The 24309-nt window shown below is 53.0% G+C and overlaps 1 protein-coding gene and 1 long non-coding RNA gene across 3 annotated transcripts; both read right to left on the bottom strand.

Annotated features, from left to right (window-relative positions):
- Positions 1-356: 356 nt before the first annotated feature.
- Positions 357-10239, bottom strand: LOC116444840. Its single transcript, XR_004240546.1, has 3 exons — positions 10041-10239; positions 889-1564; positions 357-435 (listed from the first exon to the last, which is right to left on the bottom strand). It is a non-coding gene; the product is annotated as an uncharacterized LOC116444840 (long non-coding RNA).
- Positions 10240-13707: 3468 nt separating this feature from the next.
- On the bottom strand, positions 13708-21174 carry FGF5 (fibroblast growth factor 5). 2 transcript variants are annotated; one of them, XM_032109030.1, is made up of 3 exons: positions 20852-21174; positions 18506-18609; positions 13708-15431 (listed from the first exon to the last, which is right to left on the bottom strand). In XM_032109030.1, the coding sequence occupies exons 1-3, from the start codon at positions 21162-21164 to the stop codon at positions 15090-15092; spliced, it is 759 nt and encodes a 252-aa protein (XP_031964921.1). In that variant the 5' UTR covers positions 21165-21174; the 3' UTR covers positions 13708-15089. The 2 variants fall into 2 exon arrangements, with proteins under 2 accessions (XP_031964921.1, XP_031964922.1); XM_032109031.1 differs by lacking the exon at positions 18506-18609.
- Between the last annotated feature and the right edge of the window lie 3135 nt (positions 21175-24309).

The raw sequence follows: 24309 nt of genomic DNA, 5'->3' as shown, positions 1-24309 counted from the left end.
GGAAAGCAAAGACAAGAGTTATTGTAAAAATCTCCCTGCCTTGATGCTGTCCAAACATGGGAGAAAGCCCTTCCCACCACAACCTTGGACTTTTCCCAGTCTGAGTATCCTGGAAATGCACATCCACATCTGGTCAGACAGACTATGATGTTTTCTACACACCAAACACTGCAGCCCCAAGCACCAGGAGCCTGAGGATGCTCTGGACTGCAATTCACAGTCTCCCTGAACCTTGCATTGGAAAGCCAAGTGGTTTGTGCACAGAGAAAATAAAAGTCACCATTTTTAATAGTTAAAATGTCAGTGGAAGTTACTGGTTGGTTATAGCAGCGAGCTTCACACAGTCCCCATACTTACAGTTTTATCAGAAGTAGCAATTTCAAGTTCCTTCTCTTTGGAGCCCAGCTCCAAACGGGAAACTTCTCACGACTGCTCCTGACAGATGCAAGTGGTACTTTAGGAGCTCAGGAAAGCGACTCCCTCCCCTGAGTCCTGCCTCACCTGCCCGAGCACCCGCAGTGCTTCCATCCCACCTCGCTTTGCACGTCCATATTAATAAAAGAAACACACAAGCTCTGCCTCCAGCCCCATCTTCCCTGCGCCGCCACACTGCCCCTCCTGCTCCCCCCTCTGCTGTGCTGCCCCTTGGCACGGGGCCGGGCTGGGACAAACTCCAGCGTTTGTTTCCCAGGAAAGGCTCCCGCCGTGCAGGCCGCAAGCCCCGGCCCCGGCCCCGCAGCTCCTCCCCGGCTCCGCGCCCGGACAGCCTTCGTTCGCCCCGCGCCCCAGCGCTGCCCCCGCCGCCCGCTCAGGAACCGCCCCCGGCAGGCACCGTCCCTTTCCCCAGGGCTTTTCCCGGGCCCCGCCGGGTCGCCTGGCCCCGCTTACCTTCAACCCGGCTAAAGCCACAGCAACCGCTCGGCTCCTCCATCGTCTCACCGCGGCCGGGACCCGCGTCTGGTGCTCCCAGCGCTGCTCCGCCCGCGGCGCTCCGGGCCCCGCAGCCGCACACGCCCGCGACCGGCGCCGCCGCTCCGGACACGCCCCCGCCGCCCCCGGCCCTGCAGCACCGCACGGTCCCCACAGGGCGGCAGCACTCCGAGCAGAACAGCCAGGGCGCATGCGCGCCAGCGCAGCGCTATCCCGCCCTGCAGTGCCACGTGATGCTGGGAGGCTGCCCTCCACTGCGCATGCTCGCTGCCGTTGCCGTGGCGCCCTCAATGGCCACGTGATGTGCGGCTTCTTCGTGATCAGTGCGCATGCGCCCCGCCCCTCCGCGCAGTGCCGCGCTTTAGCCCGCAGGTGGCGCCCTCGAGCCTGCCGAGTCAGCGCGCACGCGCCCCTCCTTGCTGCAGGGCCCGTCCCGGCCAGCAGGGGGCAGCAGCGTCACCCCAGGCGCCCACACGGCGCTGCCGCCGCCCCGGGACGGCCAGCGGAGCCGGGAGCGGGGGAATACTCAAGGCAAAAAAGGAGCGACATACCATACCAGAACAAAAATTAGAAGACTACTTCGTAGTTCCCCTCCAACCATTCGTACCCGCGCCAATGATTTTCTCGGAAACTGCTGGAAAAAAATGAAAATATTCCTCATCTTTTCAGTGCTCCCTGTCCAGTCTGAGCACCTGAGAAAAAAACATCCGCTCCCCGTCTCCCAGGAAGAGCTTTTCTAAGTGAAAGCACTGGAAAATATGACTTTGCATAGTGTATATTTCCCTGGTGTAGGGATAAGAGCACAGGAAGGCGTAGCTCTCAGCACTCTCTTCTCCTAACATAACTCTGTGCTCCTTTGCGAACTGTCTCTGCCATGTGATTGTCTCCAGGAAAAATTAAAGAATTGCTCATAGTAATTTGGAGAATAAATTGCCACGAAGGGAAGTGAAGAATAAATATTGTTGTGAGGGTCTTTGCGATCTGTTGGACAGAATTTGGAAGGGGATGTTCATTCCCTTGCAGTGCAAATACACGACAACCTCAAACACAAACCACAGACTGTTAAGTGGGGTATGAAAGCACCAGTTTTACAAACTTCACTGTCATTTTTTGTTTCCATGACTTTTCCTGATCCCGTTTTTACTCAGTGTTGGGGCCCAAACCCCACACCTACACGTAAACATTGACCCGACCTGGGTCAGTCTTAAACACAGCCCTCATTCTGACCTAAAACATTGTCACAGAGGTTTCCTGCTCAAAGCTGAGGGAAAGCTGACATAATGTTAATAAATAACCTTTGCTGAGAGCAGTCATCACCCCGAGTCCTTCAGGCTTTGCAAGATTTTGTAGTGATCCTAAATTCTAATCCTTAATCTAAATTTTGAACAGGTTTTGGTAGAAAAAAAATGGACAGTAAGTCATACAACAGAATTAAAAGACTGCACAAGGAATAACAGAAGGTTTTCCATGAATAGCAGAAGTTTCTTTTTTCCCCTCATCTCTCTGGGACTGTAGGACTGAATCTTTGCAATCGAGACAAAATGGGGTGGTTATTAAGGCTTAAACCTCTCAAACATAGTTATTTCTCAGAGAACTGTGGCACCCTTGAGCTGCTCCCATGTGCCTAGATGGAAAAATTCAAGATGATAACAAGTGATTTCCCTTCTCCCTCTCTGACCCATAACCAAAGCACTTGTATAAAGCAACATGGACTGTTCAAGCCCCACCCCAAATTTCCAGCTGAAAACACGCTGCTTCCTTAATGAGAGCACACAAAACTCGTTAAACCCAGAGAAGGAATAACCCAGAGAAGGAAGAACCAAAAGATGTGCTCTGCTTCGATACACTCTCTGATTGACAGCTCCAAAGGAAATTCCCCACGGATCATAAAGCAATCACCTACAATTTTTCCTCTGGAATCATTACTGCCTTGGCTTTCTGTGGAAGTTTTTGACACATCCCTTGAGGGATCAGGGGTTTGGTTGGGTTGCTTATGGCTCATCCTGACAGGCCCAGGCCAAACCCAAGCACACCCACCACTGCTACAGCCCCAATTCCAGTAAAATATTGATACAGTTCATAAATACTCCCATGGCAGGAGTCAGTCCTTCACTGCACAGTCATGGAGCAGATTTACTCCATCCTTTCTTCCCCACAACACCTCTCCAGCCCACATCCCACTTCTCACAGACACAAACTAAGCAGAAAACTACTACAGGTGTTTGCTTTGAAAGTAAAATTCCTAGTACATCTGGCTACATGATTAAAATACGTGCACGTATTGATGGTCATCAAGGGAAAACTTTTCAGACAAGAAAATAGCCCTTTTGGTAGCACAGTTTGATACACCTTCAGAAAAAGCAGACTTAGCACCAGTTCCTGAAATGCTTTGTGAGCAATCCAGCCTTCCTTGTGACACCCAACACAGCAGATATTGAAAAAGGAAGGAAAAACCCAAGCTTGTAGAGAGAAAAATTAGACAACTCTCTCCAATTTCTGGTAAAACCTCTTTAATCTTTCATGTGCTAAACCCACTGCCTTGATTTTATCTAGAAAAACAAAGCCAAAACAAAAAAGACCCCACAACCTAACACAGGTCACAAGTTGTGAAAGGATACTCCAAGTCAAGTGGGGAAACCTAACAAATACAAAGTTTTAAGGATATTTCAAGTATTCCAACATGCTGCCTGTGGCACCTGTGCTGCTCCCTGGATGTGACCCAGTGCCAGACTGCTGCCCTCCCCAACAGCAGCCTTTCAGCCGTGCCCCACTGCTGTTCCGAGCGGCACAGCTGTACATTTCCCTGGCAGCTGAGGCCAGACATGGCAGCTGAACAACGTCACCTGCCTGCTACCTCTCAGGCCAGACTCTTCTCTCGAAGAGCAGGGGGCTCAGCAGGCAGCACTGAGACTTGTCAGACACCTGCTTACCCGAACCAGTCACCTGAGGCTGAAACACTTCATTAGATCTGTGGGAGCACTTACGGGGCCTGAAGTGTAATGCTGCGACCTGGCGCTCTGTGCACAGGATCTCAGCTCGGTGTCTATGGAAACCATCCTGCTGCTCCGGAATGGTTGCTCCTCGAAAACCCACCCATGACATGAGTTGCACATCTGACCGAAAGGCGGCAAGTGGCCTCAAACCTCATTCAACGTCTGCTTGCTCTCACCACTTCTCCTTACCCTGAAAAGGGAGAGGGAAGTCTACAGCAGGTTCCAGTGCCTAGGTGGAGCAAACCAGCTTGAGAGCAGCTGGCATCTCTCTGAGGTGACTGACAGAGTAACAGGACATGTGTCCACGAGCCCTTGCAAGAGAGCTACTGGGGTGGATTAAAAGCTCTTGCTGAATCACGTTATTCTGTGTAGCCCCAAATGCTTCACAGCTCCAAATAAAGCTTAAATCAAAACAATCAGTGTGCAGGGAAAACCAAATGAGGAGGCATCTCAGTGGCAAGATGTTCTCAGGGAAAAAAAAAAGGAGAAATTTCAGTCCTGCTTCTCTGCATAGGCAGGGATCCAACCTTGTGTCACTGCACAGAGACCTGTAACATCAAAGAACGTGGAAACGTTCAAGAGGAAAACTACACACTGCCTTTAAGTATTCTACAATAAAATTCTATTATGGCGAAACACTTTTTTGTTTTCCTATCCAGACCAAGTGCACGGATTGAATTTAAGGCTATTTGAGCATGCTTGAAATGCCTTAACAGAAAATAAAGTACATCAGGAGAGACTTTAATAACCCAGATCCTGAGCTCCATGCACCCTGTCACTGTCCTGCAAGGGCTTTTCCTTTCATAACTTGGGTCACAAACACAAAATAAAAGAGCTCTGTGATCAGAACAAGCAATCTGGACAGCAATTCTCTAGCCATATGCCACTCAAAGTGGGGTAAGAAGGAGCCCTGAGGGTGGGCACGTGCTTCCATCCTTGTGCACGGGGAAAACAGCCTGTCACCTTCCACTCCCTTACACCATTGCCAAAATACAGTGGCCAGGAAAAAAAATGACCGAGGAGGAGACTGCGGGATTCATAGTGTGCTTCAGAAGAGCAAGCCCGAAGTTAACAGCTAGAAAAGCACGGTAAAAACGAGCACACCAGTTTGTTGGTGGCAACAAAAGCAAAACTGCGGGGAATGGCAGATGAAAAGGGAAAAGGCTACAGAAACAAATTAGCAGAGGAAAAGAACATGTAATCCAGCTGTCAAGGCAAAGTAAATGCATTTATTCCCACTCCTTGTTCTCAGGCAACAACGATGAAGGACACTTGAGTTTCAGCTTCTCCTAGGCATCTTTTTTAACTACTTCCACAGTGTGATGGCAATTTGGATAGGGGGAAAAAGAAAACAAAACGAGGCCCTGCTTTGGGGCAGGAAAACCCCGATTTGGGAGAGGGTGGGGCTCTCAGTAGGAACCTCCGGATAGGTCTAGCGGTGCCGAGGGAGCAGAGCAACACTGGCTACAACTTTGCAAGGATGTGGCCCGGCTGGGTGCCAGCTCTCACATGACAAGGGTGCCAACACACCATCCAGCCCTCTCGGCACGGAATGCTGAGGGCCCTGCTGGCCTCGAGCACATCTGCACTCCAACCGAGTCAGGATCTGTGCAGCCAAACCACGGAAACACTTGGGCAGGTATCCTTGGCAGATGTTCAGCTGCCGCGGGTGCGTTTGTGAAAGCCACTTGCTCACCACGACAGAGCCCTGCCAAGGCCTCGTTGGCCACCTGCCACTCGCCAGTGTGGAGGGGCCCAGGCAGAAAACCCTGTCTCATCCCCCGTGGGGGCCGGTCCTTCTCCCTGGGCTTTGGTGCAGGGAAATATTTCAAGCTCAGAACAACTGCTCTGCGCAGGACTGCAGCCCTTGGGGTACTTCAGAGGGGGGAAAGCTGCTTTGGTTTTCCCTTCACACACAGCACCCCGAATTCAGCGCTTTCAGGATGTGCGTTTATGTGGTACCTTTGGTGGAAGGAGCTGGAAGAAGGTGCAGTGATTGGAGCATCCCTACCTTAGGCAAAATTACCCAAAAAGAAAAAATATCCAGTTCTTTTGAAACCATTTCTCTTTTGTAAGTATTTAGCTCCTCTTAACTAGAGGTTACACTTTCTTAATAGCTATCTTGTCCAAAGGAACCCTGATCTAGCAGAATGTGAACTGCAGGAATCCACAGGCAAATCCATTTCCCAGATTCCAGTTTCATTTGCTTGAGGATTCATAAGAAAATGACAAACCACCCCTTGAGAAAGGAAACACTTAAACACATTTGATTCATTTATCCCAAATATTTTCCCCAAACCATAAAGAAAAAAAGGGTAAAAAATGAAGACCAGTTAATTCTTATGTTGATTATTGCAACGCACCTCCAGGTGAGAAAACACTTCTGCCAGTCTAACAAATCCACTGCCTGCACTACAAAGCCAACCAAAGACATCTAAGCCTCTAAAGAAGATACCTTACTTTGTATTTGGAATTTTAAAGATGTAACACTTGGAATTATAAAAAAATGCTCAGATTCGCTACTTCAGGGGCAACTTTCAGGCCCAGTGAACTGAGTGACCCGCAGACATAAACACGTGCCCCTTCAAATTTGATACAAATACCTACGCGGCAGCCGCTGTGCTTTTTCAGAAGCCTGTGTCATGGCCTGTGTAGCCAGGGCTGGAAATCCTCACTTAGGCTTTCCACATCACATCTGGATTTGCCTGGAAGTGCACACACACACACACACGCCCATTTCTGTGCCAGTCAGAAATCGTGTCACCCAGCAACTTGCTCCTCACTGTACCACTTAGTAATACACTAAAAAGGCAGGGGGAAAAACCAAACCACAAAATAAAGGGCTTAGTGCAGCTTCATCTTAAAATTTTGCCCAGTGATGGGCAGAAAGGAGAAAAGCTGTTCTCCCAGCTCTGGACTAAGCAGTTTGAAACGTCCAATATTCTCCTCAGCTGCAGCTGGGGCAGCTTCCCTCCTTGCTCCAGTCTTGCCCTGACTTCTGAGGGACCAGAGGCACCACAGAACCCAAAAGTATCAGCACTCACACCCACTACTAGTAGGGACACCTTCATGTTCTATCTTCAGCCAAACAAACCTCGGGGATGTTTTTGCTTTCTCCTGACAGACTCAGCAGATTTCATTCCCATCTAATGAAGCAACAGACACCCTGTATGGCCCTGGGGTCAGAGGCCCTCCGGCACAAGAGCCTGAGAGAAGACTGGAGGGAAGAATCCAATGGCAGATTGAAATCCCAGATATACAATGAAGGCCTGCTTCTGGCAGGTTTCTTTCTGCTTTTGGGACACAAGAAAGGCCTTTGGACCATAAGCACACACGTAACCCCACACCGAGGACTTGGTTTTAAAGACGTTGCACTTAATGTTACAGATGTAGAAATGCTTTGGGATTTGGCGTTTCTTGCACCTCCAGTCACTCGAACATATTAAAAGAATGAAGTGCAGAGTTCTAAAGCTCAATTATTCTGATTATATTTTGGTGGCATCACTTGACATAACAAAATCCAACTCTACATTTAAAAAAAGAAAAGCAACATTTTCTCCCTCACTTCTAATTTTCCAGTTTAATTTTTCCTCCCAAAAACAGGTTAAAGAAAAAAATAGAAGAAATAAATTGCAAGACCTGCTATTAACAAGTGTGCCAAAACACCTGCTTTCCGTATGTTTTGTGAACAGAACGTGTTTTCGTTAGACCTGATCACTTTCCTAAGAATCTAAATTTATATGTAAAAAAACTGCATCTAGTAGGCACAGAGGTTTCTGAGCCCACACCTCCCTGGTAAGGGATCAGAGGAGGAGTGGCACAGAAGGATCCAAAAAATACCAGAGAGAGGTTTAAGCCGACTCTCTTTGGTAGGAATACTTCAAACCAAATTGCTCTGCGGCTGCCTCAAGCCTGGAGATCACAGAAACAAAACAAGCTCCACCTCCTACTTCATTTTCTGCCTTCTCTCATCAAGGGAGAATCACATCATGCAAAAGATAATGCAGAAGATGGTACCAGTCCAATGCTCTCAGGAAGGCTGGCACCAGGGTTCATTCCCTCCTCTGGCTGATGGAAGCTATACCCAGGTGTTCTGGGATTTAAGGAAAAAAGCCCAGCTTTGCCACTTGCTGTCCCACTCCCACCCACATTTGCACAGCAGGAATATCACTCAGTTCCTGTCCCCCGGTGTATTGACCAAAGCAGCGGCCACAGGAGCGCTGCTGAAACCCAGGAGTCCCCCCCTTCTCAGGCACCAACCTAACTAATCAGCCTCACACTCCTCCTAGGTAAAAAAAAAAAAAAAAAAAAACCAACAAAACAACCAAAACCCCCAAGCCATTTAAAAATTGGGCACTTTACACCCAAAATAGGCCCCTGTCAGAGGTCAAATACCCAACACTTCATTCCCAAGCATCTTGTGACTGGATGTTACTCTTGTGTTTCCGGGATACGGCCATAATACCCCTGCACAAAGACAGGCAGCAGCACTTCTAACACTGGCCCCATGCTCTGCATGGAAACAGCAGCATCTCATCCAGGGAAAAGCCTCATCAAGGCCAGTTCCAGCTTTGTTTTGGGGGGGTTCTTGCCCCATCACACCCCTCTCATCCCGCTCAGCAGAGGCGACCGCAGATGCGGATCCTGGGTAGAGGGCAACCAGAGAGCTGGTTACACCAGGTAATACACCGAACCCTGAGGCACAGAGATCCAGGTTGCCTAAATCCTAAACATCCTCCCCATTCCTCCTACTGCCCCTTGCTGTGCAGGTTGCACTGAGCAGAGGCTGCTCAGCATGGAGTCACGGCATGGGTTGGGATGGAAGTGCCCCCTCACAGCTACAGAAACCACGCCAGGGACCAGGGCAGTACCACAGACACCCGTTCGAGGTGCACAGCAGGGGAGCAGGACTTATCACAGAAGGGACAACAGAAGCCGAAGCAGAAAGAAAAAACAACCATGAGCTCACTCAGATTTGTCCTAATAAAGATAAAATGGTATTTCCAATTTACCTCTGTCAAAGAAAATAAAACAGAAGCCTGGCTTCAAGTCCCTTCCTTTCAGATGCCAAAGAAACACACGTACTGTCACAACGAAGAGGTGGCACCTTATGCTTCTGTCTCTCAAAGTCTGCTGTTCACCAGGGTTTATTACCTTACTTCATTGTTCTCACCCCAAAACAAGCCCCAAACAAGGTGTCTGATCATGCCTCCCTTTTTTTGGCAGGTGGAAAGCACAAATTATTTTGAAGAAATTACTCTTACTTCTATCTATTTTCCTCATCAACCTTCTCTTGACTTCTCATGTGATGCTTAGACCAGAAAAGTTTCACCCTGCTTCACCAAGAGTCCAAAAGGTGAAATAAGAGCACTGCCTCAGGCCCTCCCAAATGCATTTCCTGCTACATGTACTCATTTTGACCATTTGCAAAGGAAGTGCCCCACTGCTACCCAGCCTGTGCCTTACCTGATACTGCTTTGTAACTAAGCAAGACATTCAGAAGGCAGAGAAAAGGACGCAGAGGGACCCACACCACCAGCTGAGAGAAAATAGTGACCCTCTGGTCTGAAGCAGCTTTGCAAGATGTGTAATTCAGGGCTACTCTGCAGCTAGTTTTGCAAATCCTTCAGGGTGAGCCTTCCTGCGCACAAACAAGGAGGCATAGCTCCCGAGAAAACCCTGTTACACTTAAACCACAACTACAAAACCAGAGAAGCACCTTGAGAACAATCCCCACCTCTGTGCTCACCTTCGCTCCTGCCCTAACTCGCCCACTGAATTCTGCCTTGCTGATGGGTTCCTACAGAGCAACCCCACAAATAACACGGGAATTATGGAAGCCTACAGCAAACAGCAGCTACTCAGCAGCCACTGGCTCATGGGGGAGCAGAAAGGCAGTCCAGGCACTCTCTGTTACGGTTGTTGGGTTGTTTTAGTCCTTTCTGGGAAATGGAGCTGGAAGCTGCTGTTGTGCAAGACCGAAGGTGAACACAATTCCTCAGGCGAATGAGGTCTGGCTGTGGGAGCCCCGTTGTGATGAATAACAGCCACTTGCAGGTACTTCCAAAACCATTACACACAATTTGGTTACCAAAGAGGACAAAAGAAGTCACTTACCAGCTAACTCCTCTCTGTTTGGACCCAAGGAACTCCTTCCTGGATGAACGACTTGATTCCTGTGTCCCAGCTGTGGCCTATAAGACTCCCATTATTTTCTTTGGATACGTTCAAGACCAGATTAGACAGGACTTGGAGCAACCTGGTCTAGCGGGAGTTGTCCCTGCTCATGGCAGGGGGGATGGAACGAGATGATCTTTAAGGTCCTTTCCAACCCTTTCTGGGATTCTATGATTCTATGAAGAGTCAATTCTGCAAATAAAAAAAAAATTAAAAATAATAATTTTAAAAAAATTTAAAAAGAGAAAAAGTCAGGTTTTGCCTGAACTAGGAGCTTGAAATAGGATAGCACACGAGGTATGGCAATAGCTGAACTATGTAGCACGTGTTCCTGGCCCACAAATGCTGCCAAAGACGTTTCACACGTGCTATTAAATGATTCCATAATAATCTCGCTACGGCGCAAAAGGGGCAATACTCCACAGGACGACAAAGCTGTTCAGTGGCTCTACCGTTCACCAACCATGCTGACAAAATAAGTGCTATAAAAATATTTTTTAACTCCTCGTAGCAAGGTCCCCCCCAAACTACTGTTTATGGTAGTTGTTAATTTAGTTTCTTCAAGAGTCCAGAAAAACACACAAGCAAGCGTTTGAAGACATACGCACCGGGGAAACAGAGAGGAGAAGGGGCAAGAACAAAAAATCAGAGGGAACCAGACACCAGTTACGATAAAATATGACTGCAAAGCTCAGAATTCCCGAGGCACAGTCAGTTTTTGCAGCAAGTGCGTGCTGCAACAAGTGTGAGAAGGCAGAACTCAAAACAAAAGCCTAAAACCAAAAATTGCATAGGCTCTGCCTGAACTGCCCTTGCCGGAGAGTTCTGGGGAGCGCATCAGTACAAAGCTCAAAGGCTTCTTGGAACGCCAGTTAAACATCCCGCATAGAGGAGCGGGGACACATCCTAACAACACCCACATTAAAACACCCCGGCTAAAGGGCCAATTACCTTGTAGCAGCATCCACGGTAACACGTTCCACAAAAACTATCACACCCCTCGTAACAACATCCGCAGTGGCACAGGCGCTTTGCCTTCTCAGGTGGCACCCCCGTTAGTCCCCCGGATCCCGAAGCTGGAGAACACACATTTCGGGGCCGCAGCTTGGGAAGGACGACGCAGGTGATCCTCTTACCTCTGGGGGGCCCCCACCGCAACTCGTGCCCGGAGCGGCGGCTGCCCAGCTCCTCCCACGGCCGCGCTGCGCCACAAGGGACACACGGGCAGGGTTAGCGCCCGGACACCGGGGACACGCCCAGGCACCGGCAGCCGCGGACGAGCGATAAGGGATTCCCTTCAAGTGGCGCACGCCAAGCAATCCACCCGCCGCTCCCACCTCCCAGCCGGGCACAGGTGGCTGCTCTCTGGGAACACACCCGTAAGCGACCGCCCCCGCCCCGAGTGTGGGACAGAACACCAGCGGGCATCCCCTCTCCTCAAAGTGTTTCCTCCCGGCAGTGTGCGCTGTCACTTCCAAGATCCGAATTCCGGCATCTCGGACCCTTTGACTGTCGCTGAGGTGCAGCTTGTTCAAACAGGCGCATCCCTGGGAACGACTCAGCGCCAAAATCGTACTCCATAAGCACTGGACAGCATCTCCTTCGCGTTTTTGGTTGAAAACCGGGCCAGGGCCAGCAAAAGGCTGCCTTTGCCCACCCGAGCCAGCCCCACTGTCAGCTCACCTCACACCTCCGGACAGGTGTTTGTGCCACCTGGGGCGGGGGGAGGGGGCGGGGAGGACGACGACGACGAAGACACGCACATCAGCGGCAAACACCCCAAAAGACAGAGCTGCGCACGGGAAAGGCTGGCCGGGAGAGCCGATTCGTTGTTCCGGGTGACCCCCGGCTCAGCGGCGCTTCTCGTGCCGACCCAGAAACACCCGGCACGGCCGTGCCCGCCCCAGTGCTCCGCGGCCACCCGCCGCCGACGGATTCCAGCCTGCTCGGGGGTCTCAAGGTCTGCGCCTCCTCCCTCCCGCGGACAGGCGGAGCCGCCAGGCTGATCGTGCCCCAAGGAAGGGGGGAGATACCGACGAGCCCCCGCACGGAACGGGCACCGAGCGCTGCTCAGCGAGCCCGGCCACGCCCGGGAGCCGAGCCCCAACCCACCGCGGCAGCTTCCCGGAGCCGTCCCACCGGAGCCACGCTCACTTGCGGGTACGGCCGGGCCTGTCCTCCCCACCCGGGGGGGGGCTGTGGGAGCGCGCGACGGGGGGGGGGGGCGGAACTTTGGGGTTCCTTTCGCGGGTGGGGTTTGTGGGGCTGCGCACACCCTGCCCTCGTCACAGCCCCACCCCAGCTCTCCCGGAGACCCCTGAGGCACCGTACGGGACCGTTCAGCTCTTACATTTGTTCATTTTTCTTTTCTCACCTGCCCGAGCTCACCAGCTTCATCCAAAATCCTCTTTCTCTCTCTCCTGGATGTTCCTTCCAAGTGATGCATTCGGGAGTGCAGGACACACACAAATCCTTTTGGGGGATCTGGAACAAGACATGCGCCCCTGGCAGGAGTGACTGTACGGTGAAAAAGGGTGGGAAGGCTTTTTTCCTTCCAGAATGTCAACGAACGTCTCCAAAAACAGGGAGCTGGGGGACAGTGCCAGCTCGCTGCACCCTGCTGTGCTCCCCACATCCCTTTCCTCAGCTTCACGTGGATTTGTGCCTGCTCTGAAGGTGGCAATTGTCTGGAAAGAAATTTGGGAATCCGCCTTAGCTTCTTTGATTTTCAGGTTGTTCTCCCCAGCACTGCAGCAGTACCTCTGAGGTGGTTGAAAAGGAAAACAGAAAAAACACCCCGGAAAAAATTAATTAAAATTTTAGATTTAAAAGAAATATTTACCATATTCTCAGGACTTTAGTCCCCTCCTGCTAAGCAAACCCAGTAAATTCCCTTAAAGAAGGGTGTCTGAAGGGAACAGGGAGTGTCTGTTGGATTCCCCAACCCTGCTCTCCCTGCTGGAGCTGCTCGCTCCCTGGCCCAGACATTCTCGTTGCAATAGCATGACTGTGTTTTAATTGTTACTGCAATCACAAAACATCAGCTTTTTTTTCCATAAGAGTTTTCTGTAAAAAAAAATTAAACCAAAGCCAAAATTATTCCTCTGAGAGGATGCAGTGGCAGCAAGACCAGCACTTTCACTCCTCCCTTACCTGGCCTGGGATCTCCACACACCTGCCTGGGCTGGGGCAGCACCTGCAAAGGTTCTGATTCCATCAGTTCACTGAGATGAACTGAGCACTCACTGATTACATGTACTTGTGCCTCACTGGCAGCACCTGGATTTTGTCCGTGCCCAGTCAGACAGTCCGGCTGGCAGTGATGGGGTGCGCAGGACACACCTGTTCACCTGACCCTGCTGTGACCCAGGTCCAAACAGCTGCCGCAGAGGAGCCATCGCAGGGGACATCCCGGGGCACAGTCTGGGGAGCGCGGCAAAGGGAGCACACGCACCCCTTCCGCTGCGCTCCACCCCATCACCAGCACTGCGCCAGCCAACCCCAACGTGACAGAAACACACAGAGCAGCCAAGTTTGTAGCGCTTTTTTTTTTTCCTTCGGGGGAAGAAAAGAAGGCACAGAGAAGGCAAGAGATCACACAATCAGGTTATAAAATGAAACACAACTACTTTATTCCAGCATCCCCATCCATCCCTGTACATGGAGCATACATGTCCAGCCAGGGGCTGCCAGAAGGATGACGAAGGCAAAGAACCACGATTCCAATGGAAACAGCCATTTGTACCACAATCAGGAGATGAAGGTCATTATTGCTGCCGGACGCTGGTAGGGCTCAGGTCCCGAGGGATTCTGCCAACCTGAGTCCATCTGGGCTCCTAATTAAGGCTTCACCGGTGAGGTTCAATGCTACCAGTGCCTGTATGTACAGCAACACTGCTAAACACCGATTACAAACTCCATGTGCACCACTACTTCACAGACCACACCACGACAGAAAAACAATTGAACATCAGGGCCGTCAGGCAACCTGGATGGGAGAAACACTCCCAAAGGGACAAGCAGCTATAACAGCATTTATTGCCACATCACCACACACACTGTAAAATAAAAACCTTGCTCCCTGCCTCTGCAAATGTATTGAGAGTGATAAAATAAATCAGCAGCAAAAAGTGTAGGACGAAACTGGTGGGCACCTGGGGGCCACAGGCATCCCTGTCCCCAGGGAGCCGGGGTGGGGAAGGACTCCTCCAGGGAGCAGGAATGCCCCGGCACCAGGGCAGAGGTATTTTAAAGCAGGCATCGAATCCATACTTGGATGGACAGGAAGAGACTCGCTCCTCCAGCTGTCCAGGGAAGAAGGGGAGAGACCACCAGGAGTGGGCTGCAAACAGCCACCCTCCCCAAGCCTGCAACCCTTACAAAATACACACACACATCTATTATTGCCAACAGAGAGTTTGAAGACCACCTTGCAGCACAGATAAGGCGACTGAATTTGGAGGGCTTGGTCTCACTGTTTTGTTGTGGAAGGGAAGAGCTGGTTCCTAAGAGAAAGGGAAGGGACAGACCTGGATACACGGTGCCTGAGGTATGGTCGGAGGAAAAAGTGCAGCAAGAAGGAGATGCAAGAAAAACAAACAAAACCACTTGGCTCTGAACATCTCTCTCGCATGAAAATGATTGTCAAAGGAGTCACTAGTGAAAATAAGGTAAGAAAATATGTTCGCTATAGAGGTACCTTTCTACTTCTTCCAACAACAGAACGCTAACCCGAGGTCCATCCAGTGCTTTCAGGGCACCACGGGAATTCTCTTTGGCAAGCCCGAGCTGCGCCATCCCAGCACACGCCTCTGGGGACGCCGCCCAGCTTGTGCAGTGAAGAGAAGTCCTCGAGCCTTTCGAGGTGGCACGGCCACCTGGGAGCTTCCCCGTGTCCATCTGCAGAGGGTGACACGGGCCTCCCGTGGGGTCACCCCCAAAAGCTCCCCAGTGCCCAGTCTCTCCAGTGCCACCATCCCCACCACGGCACTACCCGAAGCGGAACTTCAGCCGGTACTTGACAGGGCCGGGGTTCTTCCGAGGCGGGGATGGGGCGACCTTGGGCTTCGGCGGCGGGGGCTTCTTCTCGGGGAGAGCGACGGTGAAGGCGAGCTCGGGGGGCTGCGGCTGCCAGAAGCGGGGCAGGAAGTGCGTGGAGACGTGCTGGGGCCGGGCACGGGGGCTGCAGCCCCGCTTGGCTTTGCCCCGCTTGTTGAGGGCCACGTACCACTGGCGCCCCGAGCGAGGGCTGCGGTGCACGGCCGAGGCGTAGGTGTTGTAGCTGTTCTCCTGGAAGCGCTCCCGGAAGTGGCAGTCCACCGTGAACCGGGCCTGCGGGGACAGAGGGGACACCATTAGCAAAGGGCAGGTGGTATCTGTCCCCCACCCCCAATGCTTGCTGGTTTGCCTGTCTCCCAAAACCAGGCCCTAAGGAGTGCATGGAAACACGGGGCACCAACACTGAGGGTGCCAGGCACCTGACAGTTTGGAAAATCCCCAATGCAGATACTTCAGTAGCTGCTTACCACCCAGTTTTGGGCTTTCTTGGGAATAAAAAGGCTTGGGCTCCCCCAGCAGTGCCCTTCCCTTCCCTCCAAAGAAAGCATTCCAAAACAAAACAGCAGAGCCTAGCACTTCTCCTGTGTGCCCACAGCCCTGGGATCCCCAGCTACAGCTTCCAGCAGCCCCTCCAGAATCCTCTGCCATACTTTAACCTGATGGCGAGCACAGTTACCAGGTGCCCTAAAAGCTTCCCCAGCTCAGTTCCACAGTGATACCTCCAAACCAGTAACCCTAACTCAAACCACTGACATGGAGGAGATGCTGAGCAGAGACAGAGTACAAGACCCAAATCCCAGGAGGGCTTTGTAACTACAAGGAAAGTGTCTGAAAGCCCTAATTTAACCAAAGAAGTGGAGCCTTATAGCACAAGTGACAGAGCCCTCAACCTGCTGTGCACATTCCGCCTCATAGCACTTGGAATTAGGTCTTCTTTAGCTCACCGCTTCCACGGGACATCAGCTCCATGACCCATTTTTGCTCTCCCTGTCTTTCATACACCCTCCCTGCTGTTTCCCCCATGCACAGGCCTTCACCTTCCCCAGCAAGGCTTTGCTGACTCTTGGTGCTCCCCAAAGCCCCAGTGCGCATGGCAGTGCTCGGGCAGGACATCCCATGTGCGGAGGGAAGCCCTCGCCCTAGCCTGGGAAGTGGATCAACAGCTGCTTCACCATGATCCTGTCAGAATTCCCCACGTCCCGGCCTCTCGGCTCATCCCTGCACCGCTCCATTCAGGAAAAGCTGTTTTTTCCTGCATGGGGCCGGCAGTGCAGCCACAGCACATGTCTGGCATTGGATTTGCACTGCAGAGCTCCAGAGACAATCATCAAGAGCAGTCCTGAAGTCAATTAAATTTCAAAATCCAGTTGAGCAGAGACTTGCTCCAGCCAGGAATGCGGCTTTGTGGCGACTCCTGGAAAAGGAGAATTACCTGGGCAAATCTGTCCCCTGGGGTCCATGCTGGACAGGCACAGAACCCTCCCACCCGCTCCATGCTAAAAATGGACAAACAGGAGAGCGAGGATTTATCAACGAGGAAAAAGCCATCTGTGCACACAACTGATAATTGCCGCGATAACTGTCATTTTCTGAAGCTGGTGCCTCTAAAAATGAACCACTCAGTAATTTAATTAAGCTGGCATTAAAAAAAAGAAGAGAAAGAGGAGACGAGAGTCTGTAAAACACCAAGCTGGGATGGAGCTGAGCCTGACAGTGAGTTTCGAAGAAGCCCAAATTCCTGCAGGAATGGCTTGTCTGTGGTTCGGCGCAAAGTTCCCAGCCTGACTCCCATATCAAAGCACTGCCCTGAGTGACGGGCACAGGACGTGCTTTGTACTGCTCAGAACTCATTAGGCCATGAAATAACTTCAATCCTGCCAGCACAGGAAAGAACAACAGATGCTGGGTTTGCATTATTGGCATTGTTTAGTTCAGCAGTCTTTAGGCATTTGGGTCAAGTTTCTACAAATTTGCGGCTTTCACCCGAGCGGGGCATCGTGTGTCCTCACCCCTGCCCTGACCCTCCTGGCTGAAGTCCCTCTCTGGCCCTGCCCTTTGTGTGTCAACAATTAACCATGCACCAATGAGGCTTGATTTAATTTCTGCCTGTGCCAGGGCATAAATCAAGGCTTCAGCTCAGATAAGAGGCCCATTGTATGCCAGAAGGGAAGGCCCTGGTGGGTCCGGGAATCTCTCTCTGCCTGCTTCCCTCTCCTCTCCATCCTTTCCCTCTCCTCCTGCTCTGCCCCTTGCCTCACCTGGCAAGGGTTTTCCTCCATGAAACCATTCCCTTTTTCCCCTAGACACCATTCATGCTCCTACTTTATTTCTTCAAAGAAGGAACCATGTGCTCACCCTTTAAGCATCAGTAGGTTTCAGGAGCAGCACTCCAAAAGGACTTAAGGGACAGAGAGGTGAGTTCATAAATCTCGCTGGAAGTGGTCTGCGGTGTCTGGCTGTGCAAGCACATCCGTGACATCCGCTCTGGGACTGGGAGGTTTGTCTCGGAACTGCAGGGTGGGCAACCAGCTTTTCTCTTTCCCCAGCCGTCAGCCCTGACCGGGCTCTCTGAGAACCACCCTCAGAGAGGAGATGCTGCCTTAAAAATGCCCTTCTTGGGGTGGTGCACGTATACACGCCTTTCAAAGGCACTGCTTTTCGTGTAAGCACAGGAGTTCACTGTGATCGTTTGAATGATCTCTGGAACTGGCAACAAGGAACAAGGAAGCAACATCCTGAGGTTGAAACAAGCAGCGAAATCGACGTGTGGATTCATTCAACACAGAAAGCTGGAAAAAGCATAATGAGACCTGCAGGAAACCTCAGCCTTCAGGAGAACATCCTGCAGAGAAAAGTTACCAGGGTTTTCCCACTCTAGCTGCAGCACACCTGCACAGTCTGGACCTCACCTGCCCGAGCCCTCTCCAGGGTTCTCTGTCTCCAAGGGCAAAGCCGGCCCGAGCCCCGGGGCTGCCGGCGCCGTGCGTGCCGCTCGCCGGGAGACATTTGGCTAAACCCTTCTGCGCGATCTGCTGCAGAAGGTGCTAAAAATAACCCAGCCGTGCTCAAAGAACAGGCTCTGCTGATGCAAATACCCAACTGCACACAAAAAGGCCCACTTTGCACGGTTAAATGCACTAAGTAGGAAGGTGGGCTTGGGGAGCTCCAGCTCCACCTGTCCCCTATCTGTCTGCATGGCGCCGGTGCTGCCCAGCACGGAGTCATTCCGGCAGCCCGAGGGGGTCGTCACGCCAGGGCCCTGCCTGGGACTGTTGCTGTGCCGACTTGTGGAGGTGTCACAAAGCCTTTAATAAACAACACGTACTGATAAGGGGGGGTTTACTTACACTTGCATGGAGTTTTCCTTTTTTTGACATCGCTAAAAATTTGTTGCTGAAAACTCCTCGTATTCCTACAATCCCCTGAGACACAGCAAATATTTCCAAAATACCTAGGATGACAGAAATCCCAGAATAAATTACAGTTCTTTTCACATCGGTGTGACAAAGAAAAAATAAATATGACTCAGTCTGACAGGTTTGCATTTCCTCTCCCATGTCCCTGCTCCTCAGCTGCCTGGCTCCACCCAGCTCCTGCTCCATCCCTCTGCCCCACAGAGTGACCCTCCATCCACTCTGGGACAGATCGAGGGTGGTGGCTGGGACTTGTTTTTTTTTTTTTTTTTAAAGTTCCATTTCGGGGCACAATTCCTGGCTTGGCTGTAGCAGAACAAGTTAACTCCTGGGGAAATCCCTCCCAAGGATGGGAAAAGCCCCCTGTACCCACACCAGCCTGCTGGGATCAGAGTCGCCCATCCTCGTCCCGCAGACACTGAACTCGGGAAGTCAGTGTCACACAACCTAGCTGGGACTAGAGGTACCAATGCTGCTCCCTCAGACCCCCTCCTCTCAGCAGGACTTGGGGAATGGGACACTGCACAGCCCAGCCATGGAAAAAAATGGGAGTTTTCTGAGCACGATGGGGGTTCCGGCCCCTGAAGGGGCACGTGTGATCTGCAACTCATCTGACGCAAGAGCTGCAACCTCCGAGCATCCCTCAGCAACAGCACCGACACATCACCTCCCCAGGTGGTGTGGGGAGACTCGGGCAGAGGGCCAGGCATCCCCCCAAACCCTGCAAGCTGGGGGGCAGCACCATGTGCCCTGGCCCAAGAGGAAGGAGCCCGCAGAGCATCTCGCCTGGCCCCTAAAGGGCCGTGGGATTAACATGCCAGGAGCAAACACGAAGCCACGTTAAATCCCCCAAGGCTGGGTATCGGATCACCACTTCCCATGTTTATTTTAAGGAGGAAGTGCATCTCCCTGAGGCACCCAAGTCCCAGCACCAAGGGCCTGGGGGGCACCTTGGGGGGCTGATGGGCTGCCACGCCCCTCGCCCCGTGTGCCCCAGGCCACAAGCCATGAGGCTCTGCGGCCCCACTGCAGCAAGGCAAGTACCTTGTCAAACACGTGTCTGTCCTCAAGGGCACCCCAAACCCTTCTGCCTTTTGCAGCGTGGCCCTGCAGCCGTGGCAGACATACTCCTGTTTATTGGGGTTGCCCGAGGTCAAGCCCTGTTTCCCAGGAGCCAAACTTGGGATTTCCCTGCCAAAAGCCAACTTCTTCCTCCTGAGGGCCTCCTCATCGCAGCACTCCGGCACAGCGCCCCCCCCACCAGCACAAGTGCCCAGCCAGGGCTGGCTCTGCTCCGATGTGCGGAGCTGGTGTCACCGTGGCCTTTCCGGGGTGGGGGGGAAAACTCAGGTTAAGGAGGAAGGAACTGCACATAATTCAGGTCTCTGCAAGACAGCTGTAGCACCAAACCTCTGCCAGCCCTTCCAAACTCATGTCTCCCAAAACAGCCATGGCGTGGGTACCCCGTTTTCCTATCCATCCTCTAAACCTCTCCAGGCCATGTGCCTGCTGTGCCCATGAAGCCCCAAGCAGAGCTCCCGGGCTCCCAGCACTTCTGCCCAGGGGTTGTTCTGCCTCGTGGGGCCACGGCACAGTCTAGGGCCCAAATTCTTCGGTCCTGGGCAGATGTGGCGGCTGCTCCGTGAGCGTTCCCAACAGCTGAGCCACGCACGCTGCCAGGGTCACCTCGGGCCCGAGCCCTTGGGCTCTTGAAGCGATTTTTCATCCCCACCTGCCATTTCATTCCCTCTAGCAGGATATCATGGCAACTCCGACCAGAGGATAAGCCATGAGTTAGCACAGCTTTCTCTCAGGGGAACGTCAGCCTCAGTCCTATTTTTAAACTGAATATATCCTATCACTGTGCTGGGAGAATGAGAATGCAGAGAGAGGGATGGAAAAGTTCCACAGGGAAAGGACCGAAAAGGGGCAGCATCTTCTCCCCCCGGTGCCTGGCAAGGGGCTGTGGTGGGAGTGAAGACCTCATGCTCCCACACCTTCCCCACGGACTCACTTCCTCGGGCCGGGCGAACCCCCAGGTGGTACTTCCCATAGGAAGACAGGCAGCTCTCACGGAGCCCGCAGAACACAGCCCTCCCGGCACCCCAAATTCCCCTTCCTGGGCCCGCCAGGGCTACAGCTCACCCCAGACCAGGGCGACAGGAGCGAGGGGCTCTGTCACCCCCCGCGGGAGCGGGAAGACTGCAAGGATAGGGATGCTCAGCCCCACTATCCCGGCCCGGGCACGGCAGCCCCCCAGACCTCCCGTTCCCCACTCACTGAGCGGACTCGCGTCGTGGGCGCCGTCCACGCGGCCGTCGGGGTGCAGCTGGAGGTGGAAGCCGATGCCCACCCGGCAGTACAGCCGGCCCCGCCGCCGATCCGGGCGGCTCCGCGGGAAGCGGCTCGGCCCCGCCGCCGCCGGGGAGGAGGAAGAGGAGGAGGAAGACGCGGGGGCGTTGCGGCCCCGCTGCGCCCCGCCGGGCACCTGCTCTCGCCGGGCGCGGGCAGGCAGGGCGAGGAGGAGTAGGAGGAGGAGGAAGGACGGGCTCATGCTGCCGGCGGGCGGGAGGAGGGAGGGAGGGCGCCGCATCCCGCTCCGCTCCGAGCCCTGGAGGGGGGGATCGAGCACGGGGGGGAGCCGGGCCGCCCCTCCCCGCTATTTATAACCGGGCGGCGGCCCCGCACCTGTGCCCGGGCCCACGCCCCCCGCTCCCCTCCCCCCCCCATCCCCCGTGCCCGCGGCAGATGCGGGGCTCGGGGAGCATCTATCTGGGAATTAACTTGTCCTCCTCGCCGGGACGAGGCCACGGAGCTGCGGGACTCTGGGGACAGGCTCGGGTTGCAGCCCCCCGCCTGGGGTTCGGGGGGTGACACAGCAGCTGCACGCCCAGTCCAGCCTCGGGCAGGGGGCTCGGGGCAACCCCCCGAAACGCAAAGCCGCTCTCCGTCACTCGCGGGGCCATGCTCGACCCTCAGAGGAGCCCTTGGGATAACGGGGCGGGGGGGGGTCCCCCATCACGAACCCCCAACAGCATCTCACGGCCTGCAGGAAAGTGGTGGCTCTTGTCGGTTCACAACACCCTCCTTGGTTCCTTGGCAGGGGGTACACGGCCCCAGCCTCCCGCCACTGTCAGGGTGACCCGCACACTGGCCAGGTCGCCCCCCAGCACCAGTGGTTGTATTCCTTCCCGATTACAAAGACAACAACCACACAGCACCGCGGCGCAAGAGGAGACGCCGCAGCAACAGCCCATCCATCGCCCTGGCACAACTCCGCATGGATTATGCTTTTCTCCGCTCCGAGGGCCATTCCCGGCCCTCAAAACCACTGGGAAAACCTCACCTCTGCAAAAGCCAACGCGGGCCAAACACGCCCTGCCCCGTCTGGAGCCCCAGCTCCACCCCTCTGTGCCCTCAGTACTCCTGCCAACCGATGTCTGCCCCTAAACCCCACCTAGGAACAGCCCCTCAGCCATCCCCAAGGGTGCTTCTGGCTGGCAGGCTCATCCAGGCCACGCGCCCAGGGATCAGGTTCGGCAGGAAGGAGGCAGAGCGGGTGGCACGTCGGAGGGTGACCTTCGCCTGCCAAGGAAGCTGAAGGTCGGGGGCACAGAGAGGGACACGCACTTAAGGAGCTGTATCCAGCCTGGTTGACACCTGGCACAGCCTGGTGTGAGCAGATGATCTCACAGCATTGCTGCAATTTCAAACCATTTCCCAGCACATATATATATCCACAGAGCTATATGCACACATGTTATATATAGCCATGTATACATAGACAGCCCTATATATAGATGCACATACCTGAAGGAAGGTCAGGGCACTCAAATCTTGTTTACTTCTCCCAGCTGTAGTGGTTAGTCTGGCAAAATCCATGACTTCCACTTACCCACCTCCTCTTGAATTACACACACATGCTAATTCCGAATCCGGATCCATGAGGAGGATGAGGATCTGCAGGACTTCTTAACCTCTCGAATGCTGTTTGCACAAGACTTTCTGTGTCAGCACAGCTGAGGAAGGCATGGCCACCTTGCTCCAGGAGGATTTCCTCTTGGGCATCTTGGTGTAAAGGCTGCAGCTGGTACAGGACCATGGCAGCAAAATCCCTGTTCTCCATCTGGGTCAGCAGACCACAAACCACTTCTGCCACTGATAGTTGAGGTCAACTGTTTACACTTACCATCCCGGGGGTGACTGGGCACAGCAGCAGCCCAGGAGCAGAAAGGAGGCACCTGCACGCCCTGGGCGGGGATACCCACCATTAAAAAGGCTTCTGTGTGAGGCGCTCACCAGCAAGTCCAGCCTCCCTAATTTAGACCCCATTGTCCACCCTCGGAGTTTCCAACAGAGGTTCTGGTGCCCCCCGGCTGCCAGGCATCCTCTGCTCACTCACACGTCTGTTTTTCCCCTCCAGTGACAAATTCCCAGAAAATCCAAACTCCTGTGGGATGTGGCCACCAAAGAGGCAACACCAGCCAGGTGAGCTTGCCCAGGCTGGTCCCCAAAAGGTGCTTTTGGGAGGCAACCCCACTGCAGCGCACGTTCCCAACCCTTTCTGGGGGGCACAGTGAGGCAGCAGAGTATCATTCCCGGTACTCCTCTTTTCTCTGTTGTGAAGTGGGACAACCGCAGGATACCATCCTCTTTGTCTGGGGACTCCCTTTTCCCCACCAGAGCAATGCCCAACCACCTTCACTGCAGAAAAACAACTGACACAAGTCCCTGTGGCACGTGGCGTGTTTTCATCTTCACCATGAAACTCTTAGAACTCACAAGCAGTGCTTTGGGCATGACCTGTATGGTTTTGGGTGCTTTCCATTTGGACCTGTTCACCAGCACAACCTGCCGATTTTAAGTACTCCAGGCACTCCTGCAGCACAACTCCAAAAAAATCCCAACATAAAAACAAACTGAACGCAAGGTTTAAATCTAAATAAATAAGTAGATGTAATAGTGAACTTCCCGGAGCAATTGTGTGTAATTGCCTTTGGCAGTAGCAACACTCACAAACACACACTAGCAGCTTTGGAAACCTAGTGCTGATGTTATGTCATTTAAATTATTCAGGGCTCGGTTACAGAGAAAACTCAGCAAATGCAGAGGATAAGCTGGGTTTCAAGTGTAAAATTCCCCATTTGAAGATGAGAAGGACTCTTCTGAGCCTGTTTGATCTGCTGCAGAGCACCAGGCGTGTGAATTGCACGGCAGGAGTGCTCCCCCCTCCCAATGTCAGCCTGGTGCTATTTAATTGCCACTTAAAAATATGCAAGGCAAAGCGTGAGGAGACACGGGACCGGCCAGCGGAGCCTGCAAAAAAACCCTTTGCGAGGAGGATGTGCCTAAAGGGGACTCACCGCAGTTGAGTAGAGGTGCCTGGTCCCCAGGTCACCCTGCAAGTCCCTCTGGAGCTATCCCCACTCCTGGAAACAGTGAAAACTGTGGCTGCTTGAGGAGCTCGGCAGAGCCAAATGTGTTAGCAGGAGGACGGGCATTGAGACAGGTTAATTCAATTAAGATGATTACCCAGGTGCTGTGGGGAGCACAGGTGCAAGGGGGTAACATGCCCCTGTGGGCATGAATGTCACCAAGATCACTCGGAAGCCACCTCACAAGCCTAGATAAGGAAATAATACAAATTCTAACAAGTGAAAAGCAGTATCTCTTCAAATAAAGCTCAGAGCACGCCAGGCGTTTTCCAGCATTCTGCAGGACAGCACTGTATCTAACAG

This window comes from Corvus moneduloides, chromosome 5 (genome assembly GCF_009650955.1).
Source record: "Corvus moneduloides isolate bCorMon1 chromosome 5, bCorMon1.pri, whole genome shotgun sequence".
Classification (NCBI taxonomy): domain Eukaryota; kingdom Metazoa; phylum Chordata; class Aves; order Passeriformes; family Corvidae; genus Corvus; species Corvus moneduloides.
This window is presented reverse-complemented; position numbering and strand designations above follow the sequence as displayed.

Bases quoted from the DNA above. Each gene is read 5' to 3' on its own strand.
- FGF5 (XM_032109030.1), bottom strand. From the start codon at position 21,164: ATGCGGCGCCCTCCCTCCCTCCTCCCGCCCGCCGGCAGCATGAGCCCG. The intron at 18,610-20,851 runs GTGAGTGGGGAA...CTGTCATCCTAG, and splicing joins CCACGACGCGAGTCCGCTCA to GTATTTTGGAAATATTTGCT. The intron at 15,432-18,505 runs GTAAGTAAACCC...CTGTCCCCGCAG, and splicing joins AAGGAAAACTCCATGCAAGT to GCCCGGTTCACGGTGGACTG.